We start from the raw sequence: 21,369 nt of genomic DNA on the forward strand, positions 1-21,369 counted from the left end.
TGGAGACCCTCCCATGGCCTTTGAAACAGCACCCCTGTTTCCTCACTATCTGGAGGAGCCCCCAGCTCTTGGACTCCTCCCTCGGCACACCCCAGAACCTCCACCTGATGCTAACTAAGCCTTATGGCCAGGGCCCTAGGAGCCTTGCATCATCAGGTCGCTCCCCGGTCTGGAAGGAAGTTGTTCAACCTTTTGCTCCACGGACACTGGGAACCCAGATGGCGCCAGGGTGCAGGAGGTGCCTGGTGGGCGAGCAGAGGCCTGCGGGCAGAGCACCAGCCCAGCGGCCCCGAGCTCCACAGTGTTCCTGCACCAGGCCATCAAGGACCTTGCATGGCAGAAAATTACTTAACTCAACCCTGAGCAAGGGCTAGCCCCAGGCCAGTGCTGGAAAAACTGCAGGAGTCAGGAACAAAACAGCCACTGGGCAATAAAAAGGAAAAGAACATGGCAATGGCCGTACCATCCCGTGAAGACCCTCAGCCCCTCTAGGCGCTGCCCCAAGTGCCCCTGGGGATGAGAAGCTTGACTAGGTAGGAGGGTGACTCTGAGCAGACACCGTGCTCTGGGAGCACAGCACCTCGGGGGCAGTCAGATCCCGAGACACTGATCTTCCACGGGGCCACGAACACACTCATAACCGCCGCATCGTACCCATCACCGGGCTGACGGGCACAGGTCGCCCGGGATGCTGGGGGTGATAGCACCCCACCCCAAGGCAACTCCAAGGCAACCGCTCACAGGGCTGGCTGTGTCCCACAGACCAACTGGGTTTCAAGTGGCTCTGATTTTAGTGTTCTCTGAAGTTCGCTTGAGAGATGGCCACGGGATAAGGAGATCAGCTTCTTAAATAAAACGTGGATCTTAATGAGTCGTGGCCCTCGCAGTGAGATGGTTTCAGGCCACCCCCTCTGCAGCTCAGGTAACAGCTGGACAGAAAGCCGGCCAAGCGGGAGGCTCCCAGGAGCCTTGGCCACTGCCTTCTCCCCACCGAGGCTTGCTGGGCGATCGCGGCCAAACCAGTGCACATGTGCGTGCCCAATTCAGGATCAGAAGTGGGTGTCTACAACACCCTGTTCAGAGAAAAGGAGAACTTCTGTACCTCCAGAAAGACAAGCATTTGTTGCTGCTTTAACTGGTTCCTCAGAGCACCCAGGGAAACTGAGTCACCAGTCTGATGAACTATACAGTGTCCACACCACACTGCAGACCCTAAACGGAGAAAAGGGTCAGAAACTGCTTTCTCCAGCAGAGCCTCAAAACAAAACCAAGAACCAATGACTTGCTTGCAATCAGCCCCTTGGATAGTCACACGTGCCCCGGGGGCGTTGACCAGCCACCTGTATGCACCCTTCCCAGAGTGGCTCCTGGCTTGGAGTGTTTATGCCCATGATCCTCACCAGTCTCCAGGGGGCCTCGTGTTTCCGGTGAATCCCTCTGCCCCGAAGAAGCTCCTGAAACAGGTGCTATTCACTGGGGTGGGCTGAGCACCAGCCCTGAGCACCTCCTGCCTGACTGGCTGAAACACACAGAAGAGGAAGTACTTCCCCCAAGGTCACGGGGAAGGGACAGGCTCAGAGGACTGAGGTTCGACTGGCTCAGGGCCACAGGGACAAGATGGAAAACCAAGCTGGCTGCTGTGGGACACATTTTCACAGCAAAGCAGCCTACGAAGCCAGGCTTTGCTTCCCGTTTTTCTTTCCTTTTTTTTTTTTTTTAAGATTTTATTTTATGTATTTGACAGACAGAGATCACAAGTAGGCAGAGAAGCAGGCAGAGAGAGAGGGGGAAGCAGGCTCCCTGCTGAGCAGAGAACCCGATGCGGGGCTCGATCCCAGGACCCTGAGATCATGTCCTGAGCAGAAGGCAGAGGCTTTAACCCACTGAGCCACCCGGTGCCCCCAGGCTCTGCTTCTGACTGTGGTAAAATGTGATTCCTGTTCTGGATCTCCCCAAAAGGTGGTCCTGGAGCACGCGAGGAGGGAGGGGGGAGGAGGGACGTGGCCTGGGCGGACTCTGGGCTTGGGAACAGCTGAGGACACCCATGTTCAAGGACAAGGTCAAAATTCACCTCCCAAACTTCCCAGCATGCCTTGGGCACTGGACAGAGCCACAGACCCATGGCCCAGGTGTCATCTAGTCTGATGAGACAGGTAATCCCAGCTCAGGAGATGGGCAGGCCTTCAAGTTCCTCTCTCCACAGCAACACTGGCCATTTGTCAATTACACACAGCCACCAAATCAAGAATCCTCATCTGGGGTTTGTCACAGCAGGGACGGACCCTTCCTTTTGGGGGTGGGTCTGGATTTTGTGGCTCAAGAGATGAATCTCAGTGAGTGTCTTCCAACATGATCTTGTGGCACCAGAAGAAGAACCACACCTCCCCCTCTTTGCTACCTTCCAAGCTGGGACCTCTTCCGCAGCCCACCCAAGTCCCTCTTTCTGCTGGTTGGCCCCTAGAGCCTCAGAACCATGGAGACTAAAAGGATGCTTTCACCTGTCAGAACACCAGAGAATGGTGAGCACGCTGCAAGCTCCTGGTCCCTATCCCTCAGGCCACTCTCAGTGCCCTAAGACCAAGCATACAATCATGGGCCAACACACATCCTAGTCCCGGAAATGGCAGCCTCGGCTTTTGACCTCTGCCCCTGAAAGCATTAACATCGCCACTCCCCCAACACGTGATTTCCAAGACCATCAGGACAGGAAGCAACCTACTGGGGACCTCCCACACAGGTCCCAGAGGTGCAGGCTCGGATGGAGGAAGTGCCTCCCGCAAGGCCCTGGGAGCGAGCTTCGACCAGCGCAGGAGCCAGTGGCTGACACGGCTGTTCAGAGTGCTGGGTCTCTCACAGCCAGTCACCACCCGTCTTGGCCAGATCGGGGGGCAGGTTGTGTGTGTGGGGGGAGACAACACAGTTCTGCCCCTTCTCAACTGTAACTGGGGAGACGACCAAGTCATCAGGACTCATCGACCGAGGATGGAGGAGGGAAAAGCGAGTATTCGCCGCCCAGAGCTCCCCACACCAACTATTTTTCCTAGAAACTACTGAGTGTGGAGGGTGTTTACCATTTACCATATGTCTGTTTCCTGGGGCTTTCAATTAGCCTGGGGGGGGGGCGTGTCCCACATCCTTTGGCAGGAGCTCTGGGCAACCTCCCTGAGCCTGGAGCGGCGCCGCAGAGAGGCCCCTGAGAACCCTCCTCGCTCACCTTCTCCCATCCCTGCGCTGGGGCTCTGGTCTCACTCCGCTCCCTGACGGGGCCGGACAAGTCGGCCAAGTGTGAAACCGCTCTCACAAGTGGTGAGACCGATGCAAAACGGCAAACAACCCACGCGGCACTCACAAGGTCACTGCTTCCCTAGGACGTGGGCTTTGCCCCCAGGAGAGCCAGTCCCAGAGAGGAGGGAGCTGCTGGGGTTTGTGTAGTGCAAACACCAGCCGTCACCTCAAAGGCTCCAAGCCAGGCACACGGAGGCAGTTCTCCGCTACACAGCCTTTTCCTGAGTGTTCAGACATCGGAAACCATGCTCCTGTCTGACCGGAGCTCCCGGCCACCAGAACGTGGGGCTGTGTGATGCGGGCCTAGCCCCGGGGCCTTCTCTGGGCATCCTGGGGCATCCTGCGCCAGCCCTGGGGAGGGGCGAGAAGGGAGGAGCTGTCCCTCCAGGACTCCCGGAAAAGGCTCTACCTGCCCGTGGGGTGTGTTTCATGCGAGTACTTCTCAAGTTCTAAAAATGTGCCCATGGCAACAACAGAAGGGGATGTTTGAGAAAAATAAAATGAAATAAAGATGAGAAAAGAAGGGACGGTTGCCAGAAGAGTCTGGCAGAGGCAAGCTTTGCACGCCCACTTGCTGGTCTGTGTGCCGTCGGTGTGTGTCAGCAGCTCACGTGGGCTGACAGGGCGCTGCAGAACTCTCCTGCCCCAGCCGCTCCTCCTGGGAGCACTTACAGGGCCTTGCGCCCAGCAGGGGGCTGTGGCAGTCTAGGGGATGCACAGGGGATGGATGAGGAGGGGGGCAGAATGGTCTGGAACATGGCAAGTCAGGGATGGGGATACAACAGGGGAGGGAAGCCCCCGGAGGGCTGGGCCCCCGACCAGGCTGAAGACACCCCATATTCCCTTTTGGTGCCTGGAGGGGCCTTTCTTTCCAAAGAACAGGAAGCAGCAAGGAAGGTGCTCTGGTGACCCATGAACACAGAAAAGCCATGAACAGCACAGCCCCCACAGGCTCGCCTCACCCCCTGGTCCTGCTGCGGCCACAGCTGGCTTGGAGCTCGGGCTGCCCCCACGTGCCAGCCGCCCCGGGGTTTCCTGCTCACCGCGGCGGTTGCCGGCTCCTGCCCGACTCCTTCGGTGCCCCTGAGGAGCAGACACCGTGCTTTCCTCCTGAAAGGCCCCTGGAAGAGCCTGGTGGACCCAGGGGTGCGTCTTCTGACCATACTGCGCAGGCCCTGAGCCCATGAAAACACAACAGTGCCCCGTTTCTTAGCTATGACAGCCACCAAGGCCAGGATGGGGGAGGGAAGAAGCCCAAGGCTTTCAGCCGAGTTGGGTTTCATGCGGCCCTAAAACCAAAAAGGGAAGTGATTCTAAAGACCCTTTAACAGCCTTGCTATCCGGCAGGCCTGCGGCCAGGCGTGCTGCCCTCAGGCCCTGGAGTGGCCGGGAAGCTGATTTTCCCAAGCACAACAGCTGGTGGGGTCTCCCCTCCCCGCTCTTCTCAATAACTTTTTTTTCTTAAAGCCTAATGACTTCTAAAGTGCTCCAGGCTCAAAGCCCAGTTCACGGGGAAACATGAGAACCCATCACAAAGTCATATTTATTCCATCAAATAAAAAGCACCTAATAGAGAAATCCCCAGTGGGGAAGTTGGTTAGGTTGAGAGGTCAGCTTTGAGCTGACCGTACGAGGGAGTGCGCCCACGCTGTGTGTGGCTGGCGACAGTGGTCACCTCTCCAGGCACAGCCCCCTTCAACTGAGGAAAATGGCCACATCCCCTTGGCCTTGGCGATGCCCGCTGCGGCCGGCCGGGAAGAGGCAGGCAGCCTGGAGAGGGAATCAGAGGTCAGCCGCAGAACAGCAGCAGCCCCTGCTCCGCGCCTCCCTCCCCTGGCCCCAAACCTGCACATGGGAGCTTAGCAGTCGTGACCAGGTGAGGCCCACTGAAAATTTTAACTATAACGTTTTATAAAAACTAGAAGACAATGCACAGGATGCGGTCACGAGTCCAGAGCCCTTGAACGGAGAGAGGCAGGCTGGGACATGATGCGGCGGGAACATAAGAACGCCAGCGGCGCGTCTGGAGCCAGTGTGGGTTCTCTGGACAGGTGGGAAGGACAGGAGCAAGGGGCGCACTGTGAATGATCTTCTTTCCCCCTTCACTAGGGTTGGTGGGAAGCCCGGAGAGACAGGCCCCTCCTTGTGCATAAGACCGCGGGGAAAGCTCTGCCTTCTGGTCGCCCACCCAGCTTCCTCTTCCCTTACATGCTTGCTTGTCCCTCTACTCAACTCTGCCCTGTGTTAGAGCCATTTCCCAGAGCCAGGCTTAATCCTCTTAGGACAAAAGAACATTTACACTCCATTGAAGACAGAAGAATTCCTTCCCTTGGCTCTCCTGAAAGGCAGCACTGTAGGAGGAAGGAGATTTGGCTCTGCCACAGAGCAGTGCGTCTGGCCAGGAGCAAAGCCTGGGCCAGTGCATGGTGTGACATGCTCCTCACTCGGGTCTCTGGGGACGAGTGGAGCCCGTCACCCCGATGTCACACTTGCGGAAATGAGCCTTGGAGCACCATGGGACTCCTCTGGAATCACCCCCTCTATTGTTCTTGCGGACACAGACCTCAGCTTCTGGCCTGGGCAGGTCTCCATGCCCCGCTCAATACCACTGCTGAATCCCACGTGACCCCGAAGCCCTGTGCTCGGTGGCTCCTCATGGCACAGTGGCCAGTCACGTGTCTGAAATCAGACTGGCTGGTTTCAAGTCCCGGCCCTGCTGTGTGACCTGGGGAAGAGTATTAAGCTCTCTAAGCCTCAAGACTACCATCTTTTTTTTTTTTTTTTTTAAAGATTTTATTTATTTATTTGACAGACAGAGATCATAAGTAGGCAGAGAGGCAGGCAGAGAGGCAGGCAGAGCAGAGAGCCTGATGCGGGGCTCAATCCCAGGACCCTGAGACCATGACCTGAGCTGAAGGCAGAGGCTTTAACCCACTGAGCCACCCAGGGAATTACTCAGAGCCTTCTTGGGAATTCACATGCTCCAGGAACCATGACCATCACACTATTACTTACGGAACTGATTCAGACTTGGATTCTCTTGAAGCTGGTAAAGCACCGCCCCATTCACCCCCTACCCCGGACCCGCAGTCCTGTGGAAGCGACGTTTTCATATTGTCAGTGCTGGGAAGACAGCCCCCCACCACCCCACCAGCTGTCTAGGTACCCGCACCTGGGACCCAGCAGTCAGAGTTCCTGTCAGGAGCCTTCATTTCTTCCCACAAACTCAGCCTCCCAGGATGCTTCCTCCCACAGCAACCTTGCTTAAACAACAAGTTGTTCCACTCACACTTGGCAAACCCTTCCTGGGATCAATTCTCAACTGCTCTCAGGAGAACATGTCCCCAGAGCCGCCCACCTTCTCAGTGGGGACGGGCGTTTACAGGTTTGATTTTATGCTCTCCTAACAATTTGCCAAAAAAGTTGTTTTATTCATACACTGCGTACCGCTATTTGGCTAAATTTAACTGCAGTGTACCTTCCTGTTCCTTGAGCAATGGAGGGAGCAAGAAAAAGTGAACAGACTTGTTTTTTTCCTTTACACGAAAAGCAACTAAAAAGTTCTTTGTGCAAGCCAGCACCAAAACGGGGAAAACACCCAACAGCAACAGTTTGATTACATTTAGGCTAACACTGGCTGATCAATTACAGACGACATGCATTATTTCTATTTCATAAATCTAAGAAACAAACAAACAAAAAACCCCAAAACACCTATGTACCAGCTCGGCTCCTATGAAACAGCTTTAGAATTCCTGCTTCAGGGGCACCTGGGTGGCTCAAGTGGTTTATTAAAGCCTCTGCCTTCGGCTCAGGTCATGATCCCAGGGTCCTGAGATCGAGCCCCATATTGGACTCTCTGCTCAGTTGGGACCCTACTTCCCCCTCTCTCTCTGCCTACCTCTCTGTCTACTTGAGATCTCTGTCTGTCAAATAAATCTTAAAAAAAAAAAAAAAAAATTCTTGCTTCATATCTTGGGGACAAGAAATTAGCTCCAAATGTCTGAAAGTCTTCTCTTTTAATATATGTTGGTTTTCTTTTAAAAATGTCTATTTTCTTTGGATGATTCATTGCCAGATGCAGTACATACAGTATGAGGTTCCAGCACTGCCCGGCCTGGGCTCCCTCCCCTAGCTCGGCTCCCCGAAAGCAAGAGCAAATGGGTCCCGAAACGACCGGACCGCCACATGCAGTAGAATGTGCTGGACCCCTACCTCACACCCATGTGCGAACTGGACTCAAAATCGTTCAAACACATAATGTTAGAGTGAACATGGTCAAACTCTTAAGAAAGTAAACATAGGCATGTGTTTTTATGACCTTGGATTATGATACCAAAGTACAAGGCAAGAGAAGTAAACAGGTACATAAACTGAGCTTCAACGAAATTAAGTCAAAACCTGTCTTTCAAAGACAGTATCAAGAACGTGAAAAGACAGCCCCGAAATGGAAGACAGTACTTGCAAAACACGTATCTTATACAAAAGCCAGTGAGGACTTCTTGTCTGCTCCTGGCTGCATGCGCCATGGGAGACCCAGGTCGAGTGAGCCCTGAGATTGGATTGATGAAGCCAAACGGAAGTTAGAGAACTACAGTGTAGGGCAAAGGGCATGCAGGGGATCGGAATGGTAAGGGATACACGGAAAGATGTTCAGTATCACTACTCATCAGGGAAATGCAATCAACACCTCCATGAGATACCAACTCACTCACACCTGTTAGAATGGCATCATCAAGAAGACAAGAGACAATAGGTGCTGGGGCACCTGGGTGGCTCCGTGGGTTGAGCCTCTGCCTTCTCCCAGGTCATGATCTCGGGATCCTGGGATCAAGCCCCGCATGGGGGGGGGGGTGTTTCTGCCCAGCAGGGAGCCTGCTTCTCCCTCTCTCTCTGCCTACTTGTGATCTCTGTCTGTCAAATAAATAAATAAAATCTTTAGGGGGGAAAAAAAAAAAAAAAAGGAAATCACAGTCCCTGTTAATGGGAATGTCAGTTGTCAGTTGGTCCAACCACCGTGGAAAACAGTATGGATGTTCTTCAAAAAAACTAAAAGAAGATCTATCATACAACCAGCCATTCCACTTCTGGGTATATATGCAAAGGAAATGAACACAGGATCTCAACAGATCTACACACCCTTGTGGTTATCAAAGCATTCCTCCCAACAGCCAAGATCTGGGAACAACCCCAACACCCATCAACAGATGAATGGCTAAAGAAGGGAAGACGTAGACGTACAAGTATTACTCAGCCACGAGGAAGTAAGACAGTCTCCCATTTGCAAAAACACGGGTGGGGCCGTGAACACATCACACTATGCCGGAGAGATCGGACAGAGAAAGACATGTACGTACAATGTCACCTGTACATAGAATCTAAAAAGGGTGAATCTGTAAAAACTAGAGTGAACTGGCTGATACCAAGGAGTGGTGGCGGAGCCATGCCCAAGAGGGACAGTGCTTCAGGATGCCAACGGGGGACATGTGTCATCCAGAGACCCGATGCGCAGGGTAATGAACACAGACGATGTCAGATGATAGTTACGTAACACAACAGATGCTGCCTCGTCCGCAATAGTGTTGCTGTACACAAATCAATCAAAACAGCATGGTGTACACCTTAAACACTGTCACGTGTTAAATATAACGCAGTTAAAGAATAAAGGTCAGGTGAGAAAGTACCATGGTAAAGGCTCAGTCAGCGTCCCCTTTTCTTGGGCAGATGATCCTACAATACTCACCCACACTCTGCATTCAGCTCAGTCCCCTGTGCCCCAACTCTGGAAATCCTCCAGAAAAATTTGGCCCACGCTGTGGGGTGGTTGGGACTGCCACCTCTTTTAAAGATTTTGGAGAGGCAGGCATCCCTGGGGGAAGAGAGAGAAAAACACAAACTATTCTCTGGAAGCCAAAGCCAAGCCTGCCAGGTCCCTCCCCGAAGGCGGGGCCCCGTGAATGTGGGCGAGGCCCCACTCTTTCTCCAACAGGAAGACAGAACGCCCATCTAGAGAGAGAGGGCACGACCTGTCCCGGGCAACTTCCACCCTGCTCAGGCCACACGAAACAAGATCTGGCAACAGGAGCTCAGGCAGACGTGGCCAGTCCCGGGGTCGACGAGGCTGCACCCCCTCCCTGTGAGAACACGAGCCAGCTCCTTCAGACTAACTCCGAGGAAAGCACAGCCAGGACTGGCCGCAGTCGACCCCGTAAGCCCTCCAAGAAGACCGAGGGAGCCCACTTTACCCATAGGGGTACGGGCTTCCTGCCCCGCGAGGCAGAGGAGTGGAGTTGGTCAAAACCAAATTCCCAGGCCACACTCCTTGAACGATCACTGACACACCCCCCCGTGGAGGGCGTCTGAGCCATCACTGTGCGGGCTGGAGGGCACACTGCACAGAAGGTGACAAAAATTCCCAAACACCTGGTTTTGTGAAAGGCCTGGTGGCATGGCCCTCGCATCCTAGAACAGCCAGCGGCAGGTTCTTCTCCAGGCTGCCCAACCACAGTCCACTTGGATGTGGTCCTCCACAGACAGAAGCACCAGGTCACAGTTGGAAGGTCAGAGGAGGCTCCTGAGAAACCCGGCCTGGCCTCGGAGCTCTGCAGCACCCCTCGGCCCAGAGCCCTGCATCCAGCCTCCTAAGTGACCAAGAAACTAAGACGACGAGCAAAGCACCATTCCCAAAGCAGGCCCAGGCTCCAGCCAAGGCCACGCAGGTCTAATGATCTCAACATTCAAGTTACTTCCTACGCAGGCTGCGTCCCCCCCATGCCCACAAGGCAGGTTCAGTTCCCACCTTCCTTTGACAGACATGGGGAGTAGAAAGAGAGAACCCAATATGTTCACGAAGACACACACACCCCGTGTTCAACTACCTTCTGTTCCGGGGCTGAAGTCCTGTTCCCCGGCATGCATGGTTTCTCTAGGAACCCAGCAGAACAGAGAAACGCAGACTCTGTCCAGTGAAAACAGCTACAAGAACAAGGGGCGATATCAAGTTCCGGCTCCGAGGTTAGTCCGGTGAGGAGAAAATGACCAGGGTCCAAATTCTCCCAGACAAGGACAGGTAGGAGATGACCATTCCCACTCCGGGAAAACAGGGTCAACAGTGAAGGGCAGGGGTGACAGGTGAGTCCAGTGACCTCCAACAGAGGGTGGGGCTCATGGGGGCCCTGGCAGGGGACGGCTGCATCTGGGGTCTTGAATGCTGAGACCAGGAGCAGATGACCGCTGAGGGGGCCACCGTGCAAGGGAGAAACAGGAACCGAGGAGTCCCACTTGATTGTGCACCGGGGCTGCCCCGAGAGACGGATCGAGTGTGAAAGCAAGACGAGAGCTGGCCCGTTCATGCTATGGGCACGGGACACGTTTCCCGTGTTTTCCTTGCTGGGAAAGGAAGGGCCGTGAGTAGCTCTGAAGCGCACGGCTCCCCGCGAGGCTTGATGTATGAGGGAGGGCCCTGTAGGGAAGAGGGAGGAGTTGGGCTAAGCAGCCTCAGACGAGCCCCCTTCCTGCTCCCTGAGGCTGGAGTTCCTCGGCCACAAAGGTGCAAATCCCTCTGCCAGAAAAAAAGGCCCAGAGATGCCCCGGGAAGTTACCGAGCAGAGCCGGGACATTCAATCGGCGGTGACTCTCGCGCGCAGGTCTTGGCACCCTCATGCTGCGGGGGCCGCGTCCTCGCCCTGGGACTGCCCACGATGCCTGCCGTCTGATGGCTGCTCTGGGGTTTGTGCTCAGCCCTGCCTTTCCCTCCAGCACACACCAAGTCCGCAGACCACCCCAGGCTCCCGGAGGGCCTGTGCGTGTCCCTTGTTTCAGAAGGCAGCGTCCCACATCCAATGACGATACCCCAGGTGGCACAGCATCCCAAGACCAGACTCGGTGTTAACACCCTATGGGCGTCACACAGCTGACGTGAAGAATCAATTAGCCAGAACCAAGCTCCCAGGCGGCCTTACTCAAGTCTGTGCTCCATGTCGGGGGGCCTAGGCGTTGCCCTATTTGCCCTACACGTCTCTTCAGTCAGACTGTGAGATCTTGCCAAAGTAAGGCTCTTTGGCAGAAGGGGCTGATCTCATCACCCCGATTCCCCGCAGTGCCAGCTCAGGGGCACGGTCCCCAGATCCCCATCCCACCCCCTCCCAGGCTGGCTCTACCTATATATAGGTAGGGGATGGGTGTGACCCGCTGGCTCTGGAAGCCTCTGGGGCCTGGTGGTGGCCGCCCTCCCGCCTCGCGGTTTGAGAGTCCTCCCTCTCCAGCCCTGCGCCTTGCCCCTCCGTCCTACCAGCACCGCCCGTCGCGTGCAGAGGGTCCCTCCAAGAAAGCCAAGGACAGGGAAGGAATCCCCAAGTGTGCACGCACCCAACCCTCTATTCAGATTCTGAAACTAGCGTTTTCTCCCGCGGCCTTCCCACCCAGGAGGCCAGGGGCCCACACCGCGTGTCGGCACTGCATCAAACACACACGTGACCAGCTCTGGCGACCCGGAACACGGTGGCGACCACCCGTCTCCCCATGGCCCTGGCGCCAACAGACCTTGGTTGTGCCCTTGGGCAGCGGCCCTGGCACTAGATGGGGGTCACAACACTTAACAAATCCAACCGCACGCGGTCACATGCCTGTTAGGAGACAAACCCTCAGGCCGTGAGGGCCACACTGCATTGCTCGTGGGAGTCCGTGAGTGCTGGCGGTGCTCTCGGAGAGCCCTCTGTGGGCGGCGTGCCCTGCGGTCTCTGGGGGAGACAGAAACCCGACTGTGGCCGCAGCGCCGCTGCTGGCAGGATGCGCCCCGCTGCACGGTCGCAGAGAGGGCTGCGTGACACCTTGTGATGCGGGGGAGGGGATGATGCTGGGCAGCAGCCACAGCTGGGGGTCTGCAGCTTGGGCCACTGTCAACCTGGTCAGCGTGTACGTGACAGCAGACTCACCAGATGCCAATGCTTGTCCGGGTCTGACGTGCACTAATCCCCCATCACATGGGGCTGGCGCCCCGGAGTGCCTGCTCCACGGACTAGCAGAGCCCATTACCCCACCCCCAAAGCCAACCACGGTGAAGCAGGTAGTTCACAGATTGAAGAAAGCAAGGAGGTGTGAGAACACGCAAAGCACATCGAAGTCAAACCAGGCACTTAGAACCAAACACACAACCCACTGGGAACCTACAGACTGCCTCCCCCAAGACAGTGAAGAGAGTCGCCTTCCCGAGCATTCCCTGTCTCTCCGGATCAGAGGGAAACCTTTTGGGTTAGGAGAAGACCAAAATGAACATTTACTCGTGCTGGCTGTGCAGTCAATGGCCACAGCGGCCAAAGCCGGATCTGAGGACAGCCACCCCCTGCTCAGCCTGGCCGCACAGGCTAGCTGGGGCTGCCCCATGGGAATGCTGGGTTCCCAGACTTTAGGGCTGGCGTGCTTCCCTTAAGTGTGCATGCTGCCCTCTCGGGGGCAAAGCGACCACTGGGGCTTGGCAGTAGGAACCAAGAGATCCGAATCTGGCCGTGGACACTGTGAAGGCTGCCCCCCAACAATGCCAGTTCTGCCCAGGAGAAGCCCATTTCCTGCCCGGGTCCCCGACACACCATGTTCAGGGGAGGGTCGTAAAGACACACTGAATGTAGCAGAAGGATCTAGGAGGAGAACGACCGCTCCGGGACAGATCATCTGACAGAGAAATTTATTTGTTGGCAGACTTCCGACTGCAGGCTTCCTTGCCACTGGCTGGCTGCCACAGAAATGAAACAAAAAATCAATATCCTTTGGTCTGCAAAACAGTGTGTTAACGATCCTACTCCAAACAACTTAAATAATATCCCCCGACCCCTCGCCCAAATAACGGGGAATGTTTCTGTCAGAAGACAGCGCAAGATAAACAGAAGAAAGAAGAAAATAAGGCAATTTTACAGGTCCTCCTTCAGCAAAACCTTTCCAGGACTTCAATGAGGAGATAATCTTTCTGTGATTATGACCAAACCCTCCCGTTGCTTAGCAACACATAATTAAGGAATATGTTTTCAGATCCGCTTTGCAAGCCCGGCCATTATCAGATGAAATTACTGCAGCAACAAATGTCATCGCCATGCAAATTAGTTGGTTGCAAAGAAGGAATGTTTGCGAGGGAGAAGGTGCATACGATCTCCGCGAGCCCATCTGAATTTCCCCTGCCACATCTGAATTTCCCCTGCCACACGTTGATTAGAGGGAGAGGGGGAAGAAAAAAGTCAAATACATTGTATCATCAAACTTAAAAGCCACAGGAGCCGTTTCAGCCTCCTGCTAGCCACGAGGTCACTGTCCCCCGCCCCAAAAGTGACACGAGAGCCAACCCAGCCCCTCAGGTTTTCAGGATCAGGCTCCCACAGCTGATGGGGGGCATTTTCAAAGAGGTACGTCTTATTTTAAACACCAGTCCCTCCACCTGAGAACTCTAGTTATTCAGAAAAAAATTTCATTTGAATGGGATTCAGTTTTCTAAAAAGGAGTGGCAAGAAGGAAGAAAAACCTGATGTAGAACATGAATTATCAGTAAAGATTCTACGGTGAAAACACAAGGTGAAGTGTTGTTCAGAGAACGTCCACCGGGAATTTCATCCACAAAACCCAAGGAAACACATCTAATAAATTACACGTCTCCTGTCTTTGAAGAGAACCACCGAGGACAGCGCTTTCCGTCTTCAACTTGAAAATATATCGTTCCCTACAAGTAAACAGAATCCCCCAACTGCGTTTTCCAAAACGAGACGACATCTGTCTTTGAAACAGGGTGTTCTAAGGGATGTCGTCATCTTGCTTTGGGTAACACACAGGCCAGGAAAGCACACCGGGTTTGAACTCTCCGGTGCTTCCTACCTCGGATACTGCGCACAGGACATTCACAGGTGCGTCTCCACGCCACAGTACACTCCTCATGGCAAGTGAGGGTCACCCAATTTGTGGGAGGCCCTGCACAGATACCCCCACCTTCCCCAGAGCCACCGAAGGTGTGAGATGGAGAGAAGGCCACCCCCGTGAGCCCAGGGCTTCATTCTGTTCTGAGTGACTTCTGGGTTTTTCCCAGAAACACACTTGTGTCGCATCAGCACAGAGAGCGTCACTTAAGGACCTGGGGCCGAACCCAAGAACGGGAAGGCCGTGCCACTGTCCCTGTGGGTGAGCCTGAACCGTAAACCCGTCTCACTCAAGAGTACCCGTCCCCCTCAGCTAGCTGGCCGCATGGGAACAGATGCGTGCACCTGGGTGCAGTGTCTGGTCTCCCCAGGCGTGGCAGGAGACCAACAAAAATGGGAGGACCCACAGTCCCGGGCTCACATCTCCGCCCGCACCACCCCTCACCACCGTCCCCGGCGAGGAAGGGCAGGGAGGGTTCATTACTTGGCTCCGGAGCAAGCATGGTGGACACGATGATGGGGGCCCCCGTCCGCCGGGCCACCTTCTGGTAGAGCGGCTGAGGCGTGTGGAGGCTCTGGCTGGCTGGCGGCAGTGGGGACAGCTCTACAGGGACACTGGGCTTCCGCAGGAGCTGGGGGCTGCCGTGGGGGCTGGGCAGGGGAGACGCGGCCACGCTGCGCTCCCGCTTCAGCAGCTCCATGGGCACCGTGTACGCTGTGGAGTACGCGGTTCTGGGGCCCGGGTGAAGGGGGGCAGCGGGGCCCGGGTGAGTTAAGGCCACCCCGGCCTGCTGGGGGTATGTGGGGCCCAGCCGGGCCGTCAGGGCGCAGGGGGTGGGAGAGCTGTACCCAGAGCTGGAGGGGAAGTGGGGGGCCTGGGTGCCCACTCCAGGGGCAGAGTAGGCAGCTGCCGCCTCCAGGAGGTGCTGGGACGGTGCGCTGGAGGGGCGGCGAGCCAGGTCCCCCGCCTGCAGGGGCCCCGCAGGCTGGGGCTGCAAGGCCGAGGTGCCCAGTGTAGACAGGTCACCGTGGAGCTCGCCGCGATGGCTGAAGCTGCTGGAGCGCACCCGGGGGGAGGGCGCCCCCCGGCCCTGCCGGCGCAGCTGCATCTCGGTCCTGCAGGTACCAGCCAGGCGGCTCAGCACTCGGGCCTGGCCCAGGTTGGGTGCGACGCACTTGATGTCTGCGTCCTCCATGGTGGCCAGGACGGCCGGTGAGTCGAAGCCCTGCTGCAGCAGAGCCACCAGCGTGGCCTCCGCCACCCCCTCTGCCCGCAGGAGCGCCAGGAACTCGGGCAGCGCGCTCCTCCTGCCCCCGAGCCCCTGGAAGGAGGACGGGTCCGCCTCACAGCTCTCTTCGGCCGTCCTGGAGGGGACCCCGCCCCGGGCAGGCCCGTAGCCACGGTGCAGTGCTCCTGGGGCCACCCCCGTGCCGCCGTCAGAGGCGCTGGCTGCGGCGGGGTCCACGACCAGGCAGGTAGGGGCCGCCTGCCTGGTGGGGACAGAATCCACAGGCCTCTCGCCGGTGTCATTGTAGAGCTGGCTGGCAAGGTGGGCGGGGACCTCCGGGGCGTACCTGCCGTCAGCCAGCTCCCCCCCACACCGCGTGGGCGACGGGGCCCGGCTCTGTGTCCGCTGCCCCTGAGCCACCCCTTTGCCCGCGGGGTCCTGGTACAGGTGGCCGGCCTCCTGCAGGGCAGGGACCCGGCCTGGCACCGGATCCCATGACATCCTGCCGCCTGTCATGCCGTAACCAGGCAGCGACCGGCTGAGTCCTGGGTCACGGGGGTGGCGAGCCTCCCTGGGTGCCCGAGCGGCTCCTGCCGCGTCGCCGTAGTGATCCCGCGGCAGCAGGCCACCTCGCCCAGACATCACCGCCTGTCTGCTGTCATAAAAGGTGAAGTCAGTGACTGGGCTCTTCCCTCCAGCAACAGAGTTGAAGAAGGCCTCCCGGTAGACGTAGGGCTCGGCGGCACCCCGTGGCTCGTACCAGGGTCCTGCAGCCACGCCGTCCGCCACGGAACTGCTCCTCGCTGGGGCCTCGGCCACGTCCCAGGGGCCCTCGTACCAGCCGGCGGCATCCCAGCTCTGGGAGCGGCCGATGTGGACCTGGCGGCTGGGGACCGGCATCGGGAAGGAGGGACGGAGGCCGAGGCAGGGCAGGACGCCGGTCTCTGTTAATCTTCGGTTACACGCATCCCAACAGGCCCGCTGCCTTCTAGCCCTTCCCAGACGGCCAGGAAAGACCAACTGGGGGTTTTCTATTTCAAAGTACGGTCTGAATTATTAATCCTCCGAAACATTAGTAGACAAAACACAACACTCACGGTAACTTCGCCTCACTCCCCAGCGGCAGCTCCAGTCCCAGAAAGGAGGCTGCGCCAGGCTTGCCGGCCACCCTCCCTTCCAGGGGGTGAGCTCACATGGACCTCAGCTCTCTCAGCGTGAGGATTAGGAGCTAAATAAAACCCCTAAAGCTTTTGTTCCATGTGACATCTTGTTAGATGGAGGAACACGGCAGAGGGCTCCAGCCAGGCCTGCCAACCTGCAACTGCCAATTACTTTCACACGGAAGCTCTGGCTTATCTCCGTGGTCCTCACCGGGGTACTTTTGGGATGGGCACTGCCTCCCCCTCCTCCCGATGCCTCCCCCCACCCCTGCCCACAATCACCTAAAAGTGACAGAAGGAAAACAGGAAAAGACCGCTTTAATGCTGATTCAATCTTAATCCACCCTGATGAAATGTTAATCCACTGCACACGGCTAGGAACAAATTAAATGTGAACAGGCAGGCGGGATAAAAAATGGGGGGTGCGCAGTCTCACACACAATTCTAGAATACGAGGCGCCCTGAGAAACGGGCCAGGTCTGCCGCTGGATGCTCCGGGCGACGTCGAAATCTGGCTCCGAGGACTCTGGTTACCGGTCAAATGAGTTACATGACTCAAGTCCAAACGCATTTTTTACTTTATTATCGGAAAACACAGATCCCTTCATGCTGCCAGGGATAAACAAACCAAAAAACACCTCTGTGGGTCATCTAGAATTCACCATTTTAAAACTGCCACCACAGGTCAGCGACTAAGCCCCCACATTACGAAGGAGAACCGGGAAGCAGCGGCAACGGAGGCGGGCCTGCCTCTACGTCTGTCCGCGGGGAAGCAGCATGCCAGCAGGCTGGCCGGCTCTTAGATTCTGCAGGCGATTTTCCAGTATGCCCATGGATTAAGACTTCTGCATCCCTCACTGGGGACTCTGGGTGCAGGAACACGAGCAGCACCAGTTTTTTAATCGAGATAAAAGACCTCCCCACCAGGAGCATTATGACACTTCCTAATAATGAACACCGAAGGGTCCGAGAAGCAGCACCGGGGACAAAGTCGCAGGGTCTGCTCCTCCGACCGAGGGGAGCCCTGAGGCACCAACTCACACCAGAACCAAAGCTCGTGACTGTGGGATCCAGTGAGAACATCTGAAACCGAGATCATGAGCCTCCCTGCAGCCGTGACACCCACGAATGGTGTCTTCACCCGCATCTCTCAGCGCCGGATTCAGTTAGAATCTTAAACTTAAAAATCCAGTTGTTAAAAGAAAAATTGCTTTTTGAATGAGTACTGAGATTTTACTGTGGGAGAAGAAAGTAGGTCCAAGTCCATTTCCAGGAGCTGGAGGTACACGGTACTGCAAGACAGTTTCAGGGGTGCAGTGCCCTCCCCCCCAATCTCCCTGCGTCCTGAGGCACACATGAACTCAACTCTGGTTCAAGCTCTGTGTCCACCCACTACTGTTGGAGAACTGGTGGGGAAGCAGCCCAGGACCCCAGGCTGTTACCCGAACACCGCCGCCCCCATTTCTGACCCCAAAATACCAACAAAGCCTCAAGTTATCTGGAAAAACTCCCCGGCAGGTGGAGAGGAGACCTAAATCCCCCTCCAAACCCTTCCACCTCCTGGGATGCAGGAGAAGGAAAAAAAAAAATTAACAAGCCGCAGTGCCAACGCTGGGTTTCTGTGTAGAAAAGGGAGCTGCTGGCACCAATTTCCGTAATTCTACTGTTGGCACAGTCGGCACCAGGGGCTGAAAGGCCTGGCTGGGCAGGGGCCTGAGGAAACAGGCCCGGCCACACCGAGATGGCATCTACGCGTCTCACCAGCAGCCGGAAGACGTGTTCCCTTAGAAGATCCACCAGAAAGGACAGGCGCACATTACAGAGCCCGAACCAAATGGAAACAGCGCTATCTGGTTACGGCAGATCATCTCCGGGCGCGGCTGGGCCAGCCCACCTTGTGCGTGCTGTCCCCTCCCCTGGGCGCAGCTTGAAGCATCCTTCCCTCTGGAAAGGAGCAGGCCAGGGAGGATGGGGCACCGCACCGGGGACCCTTCTCAGAAGGAGGGACAGGCTGGTGTGGACATAGCCTGTGGGTTGGGCGAGACACACCTCAGAGTATGTCTCACTCTCACTCTGTGTCTTCTGAAAACCAGATATGCTCGAGACGCCTCTGCCCACCTCTACCTCCTCACCTCTTCCCCTTCCGGTCCTGAGGTTTTGGGCCAAAAGGGGCCTGCTAGGCCTCTCAGGGAGGACCACACTCCACTGTCACCTTTTCCTCCCCCACTGGCTGGGCGGATGGACAACCGTAGTCCTTATCCTGCAGAGGTGACCAGAAACGAGGCATCTTTGGTATCCTGTCTTTCTTACAGTTTCCTTATCAGAGGATGTCCACACCTGCCAATGTCTGTACCAGGCAGGCCCCGTTCTAGGTGCTCTGCCCATATGCAACTCTATACAGGCCCACAGGGTGTGGGACACAGGTCCAACTCCAACTTCAACCAAAGCTAACGCTCTGCATTCCAGAATCCCCTGCACGGACCCTGGGTAGGCTCTGCCCCGCTGCTGGAAAAGGAAACCTGTTTAACACAGTAATCCTATTACTTGCTTAAGAGTTTCCCAAACTCCCAAGTATTGACGAGGTCGCCTATAAAATTAACTGCTTGAGTATCAGAAAGTACTCCTGAACTTGGACTCTGCAGGCCCTAAGTGGGGCGCATGGGGCTGCTGCTGGAGCTGGGGACCCCTGCCGAGAGCTGATGAGAGAAACTGCCCGAAGCCTGGGGTTGGGTTAAGCCCATCCACCCATTTCCTGTTCTCCCCATCTTAGAATAAAGAAAACATAAAACGGAGATGGGATGGGGAGGGAGACAAACCGTAAGAGGCTCTTAATCTCAGGAAACAAAACTGAGGGTTGCGGGGGGGGGGGGGGGGGGGGGGGGGGGGGGGGGGGGGGGGGGGTGTGGGTGGGTGGGAATGGACGTTAGGGAGGGTGTGTGCTATAGGGAGTGCTGGGAACTGTGTATACCTGGTGATTCACAGACCTGTACCCCCCTGGGACTAATAATACATTATATGCTAAAAAAAAAATGAAAAATTTTAAAAAATTTAAAAATAAATTATAAAAGGAAAAGAAAAAAAAAACATAACATCGTGTGGCTCTAGGGCTCAGGGGTCCCATTCGTGATGCAGGCGCATCCCTTCAGAGGCAGGCGAGGGACCCCGAGAGCTGCCTGGGCAGGACCTCTGCAGCGGGGGTGGCTCGGGAGACCCGCCTGGCTTACGCACATCACGCTCACGGTTCAAGTTCCCCAATGGAAGCAGGACTGTCTAGAAGGTGGACCCAGCAGCTCCTAAGAAACCACGAATGAGTTTTTGAGAAGGAGTGGAAGGGGTCATGCCAGAGGTGGGGCAGCCGGTGCAGGGAGAAGCTGCAAGGTGGGCGCCACCCCCCAACGCCAGAATGAGGCGGCCTGGGTCTCCCTTCCGTCACCCAACACATCGTGCTCGGAAGCCACCCAAACTCACGCAGCCCCAGCTCCACAAGCTGCCAAATATTATGACAGATGTTTCCTGTGTGAGGTAAAAACACCTGGAACTGGACTCCCACTTTCCTAAATACTCCGGCAGCTCTGTTTTTTAAAGCACACTGCCGTCTTTTGGAGAGAGCCGTTTTTCTGAAAATCTCATGTTGACTAAATAAAGCAAGATGGGACCAATTTCTGAAAGAGCAATGAGCCTCACAGACTTAACTCTTTAATCCTGCAAAGAGTTTCACTACAGAAAACAGCATCGAGTAAAAAAGCCATCTTCTGGAAACTGCCAGAGACACAAGCTACATTCTCTTGCCAATAAAACGAACCCAAGCGAAAGCTGCAGGAACAGAGTAACCCGATGGCAAGCCCGGGGCTCCAGGCGGCACCCTCCCTGAGCCCATGCTTCACGTCCCTGTGCGGAAGGCAGACCAGAAAACACTGAGAGAGGATCTAGAAGGTTCCAGAAAAAGAGGGAAGAAAAGCAAGGAGGGGACAACCAGCCAGCCAGCCAGCCCGCCCTTCCACGGAGCAGTGCTTGGGCAAACCACCAGCAAGCATTTCACGTTCTAACCACGACGGTGACCTAGGAAACTGCTCGAAAAGCACGAGAGACAGAACACCTCACACTCGCTTATAAGCGAGTTCCGTAAATATCAAGGACGGGCGGAGGCGGGCAGTCTGAAGTCTGGACTCACGTGAAGGGCGCTGGGTCTGCCCGCCTGTCCCTTGACAGCTGTGCCGTTTCCCCGCCCGCCTGGTGGCCACCAACGCTGGTTCCTTCTCGGGAGGCGGCCAGGCCCAGCTCTGCGGCGCTTCTGGCCGGCCTTCCAGCTCTTGGTCTTCTGGCCCTCAAGGCCGCAAGACCATGGAGGCTCCGCCAGCGAAAGTGGACACGAGAGCCCCTGAGATGCTTCCCTGTGCTGGCTGGATCCCTGGACGGAGCCTCAGCAGCGCCCGCATCTCTGCCTTCCACAGGCGACATCTCCTGGGGAACACTGCAGAGGTTAGTGGGTTACGCGCTCTTTTCTGGCAGAACCAGCACCAGAAATAGGCCTAGGACATCCTGCTTCCTACTTTTCAATGTGTATAGGCCGTGATGGTTGGTTGTTTCTGTCGAGTGTTTTAGAATTTATGTTTGGAAACAGCTTCCTGCCTTTAAAGTTTTCTGTCCTTCTGCTCCCCCAGTGCCCCGATCAAAAGAGCTCACTTGGCTCATCACAATCAGAGGGGGTGGGGGACCCAAGTGCACCGGTCAAACAGTGGACAGGACGTCGTAGCAGTGTTTTAAGACAGCCTGCATCTACATTTTCACAAATGCCAGGAGAAAATC

At 56.1% G+C, this 21,369-nt stretch overlaps 1 protein-coding gene across 5 annotated transcripts in view; it reads right to left on the reverse strand.

Annotated features, from left to right (window-relative positions):
• The window catches only part of CTBP2 (C-terminal binding protein 2), a 155,534-nt gene that overhangs the window by 19,058 nt on the left and 115,107 nt on the right, over positions 1 to 21,369 (reverse strand). Inside the window, exon 1 of one of the 5 annotated variants that reach the window (XM_032312454.1) lies at positions 14,659 to 19,349. The exons of the other annotated variants lie outside the window; for them this stretch is intronic. Coding sequence (XP_032168345.1) covers positions 14,659 to 16,303 — 1,645 coding nt within the window. The 5' untranslated portion in view covers positions 16,304 to 19,349. Of the gene's footprint in view, positions 1 to 14,658; positions 19,350 to 21,369 lie in introns of those variants that run through there. 5 annotated transcript variants of the gene reach the window in all.

The sequence above is a fragment of the Mustela erminea genome, chromosome 14, assembly GCF_009829155.1.
Source record: "Mustela erminea isolate mMusErm1 chromosome 14, mMusErm1.Pri, whole genome shotgun sequence".
Classification (NCBI taxonomy): domain Eukaryota; kingdom Metazoa; phylum Chordata; class Mammalia; order Carnivora; family Mustelidae; genus Mustela; species Mustela erminea.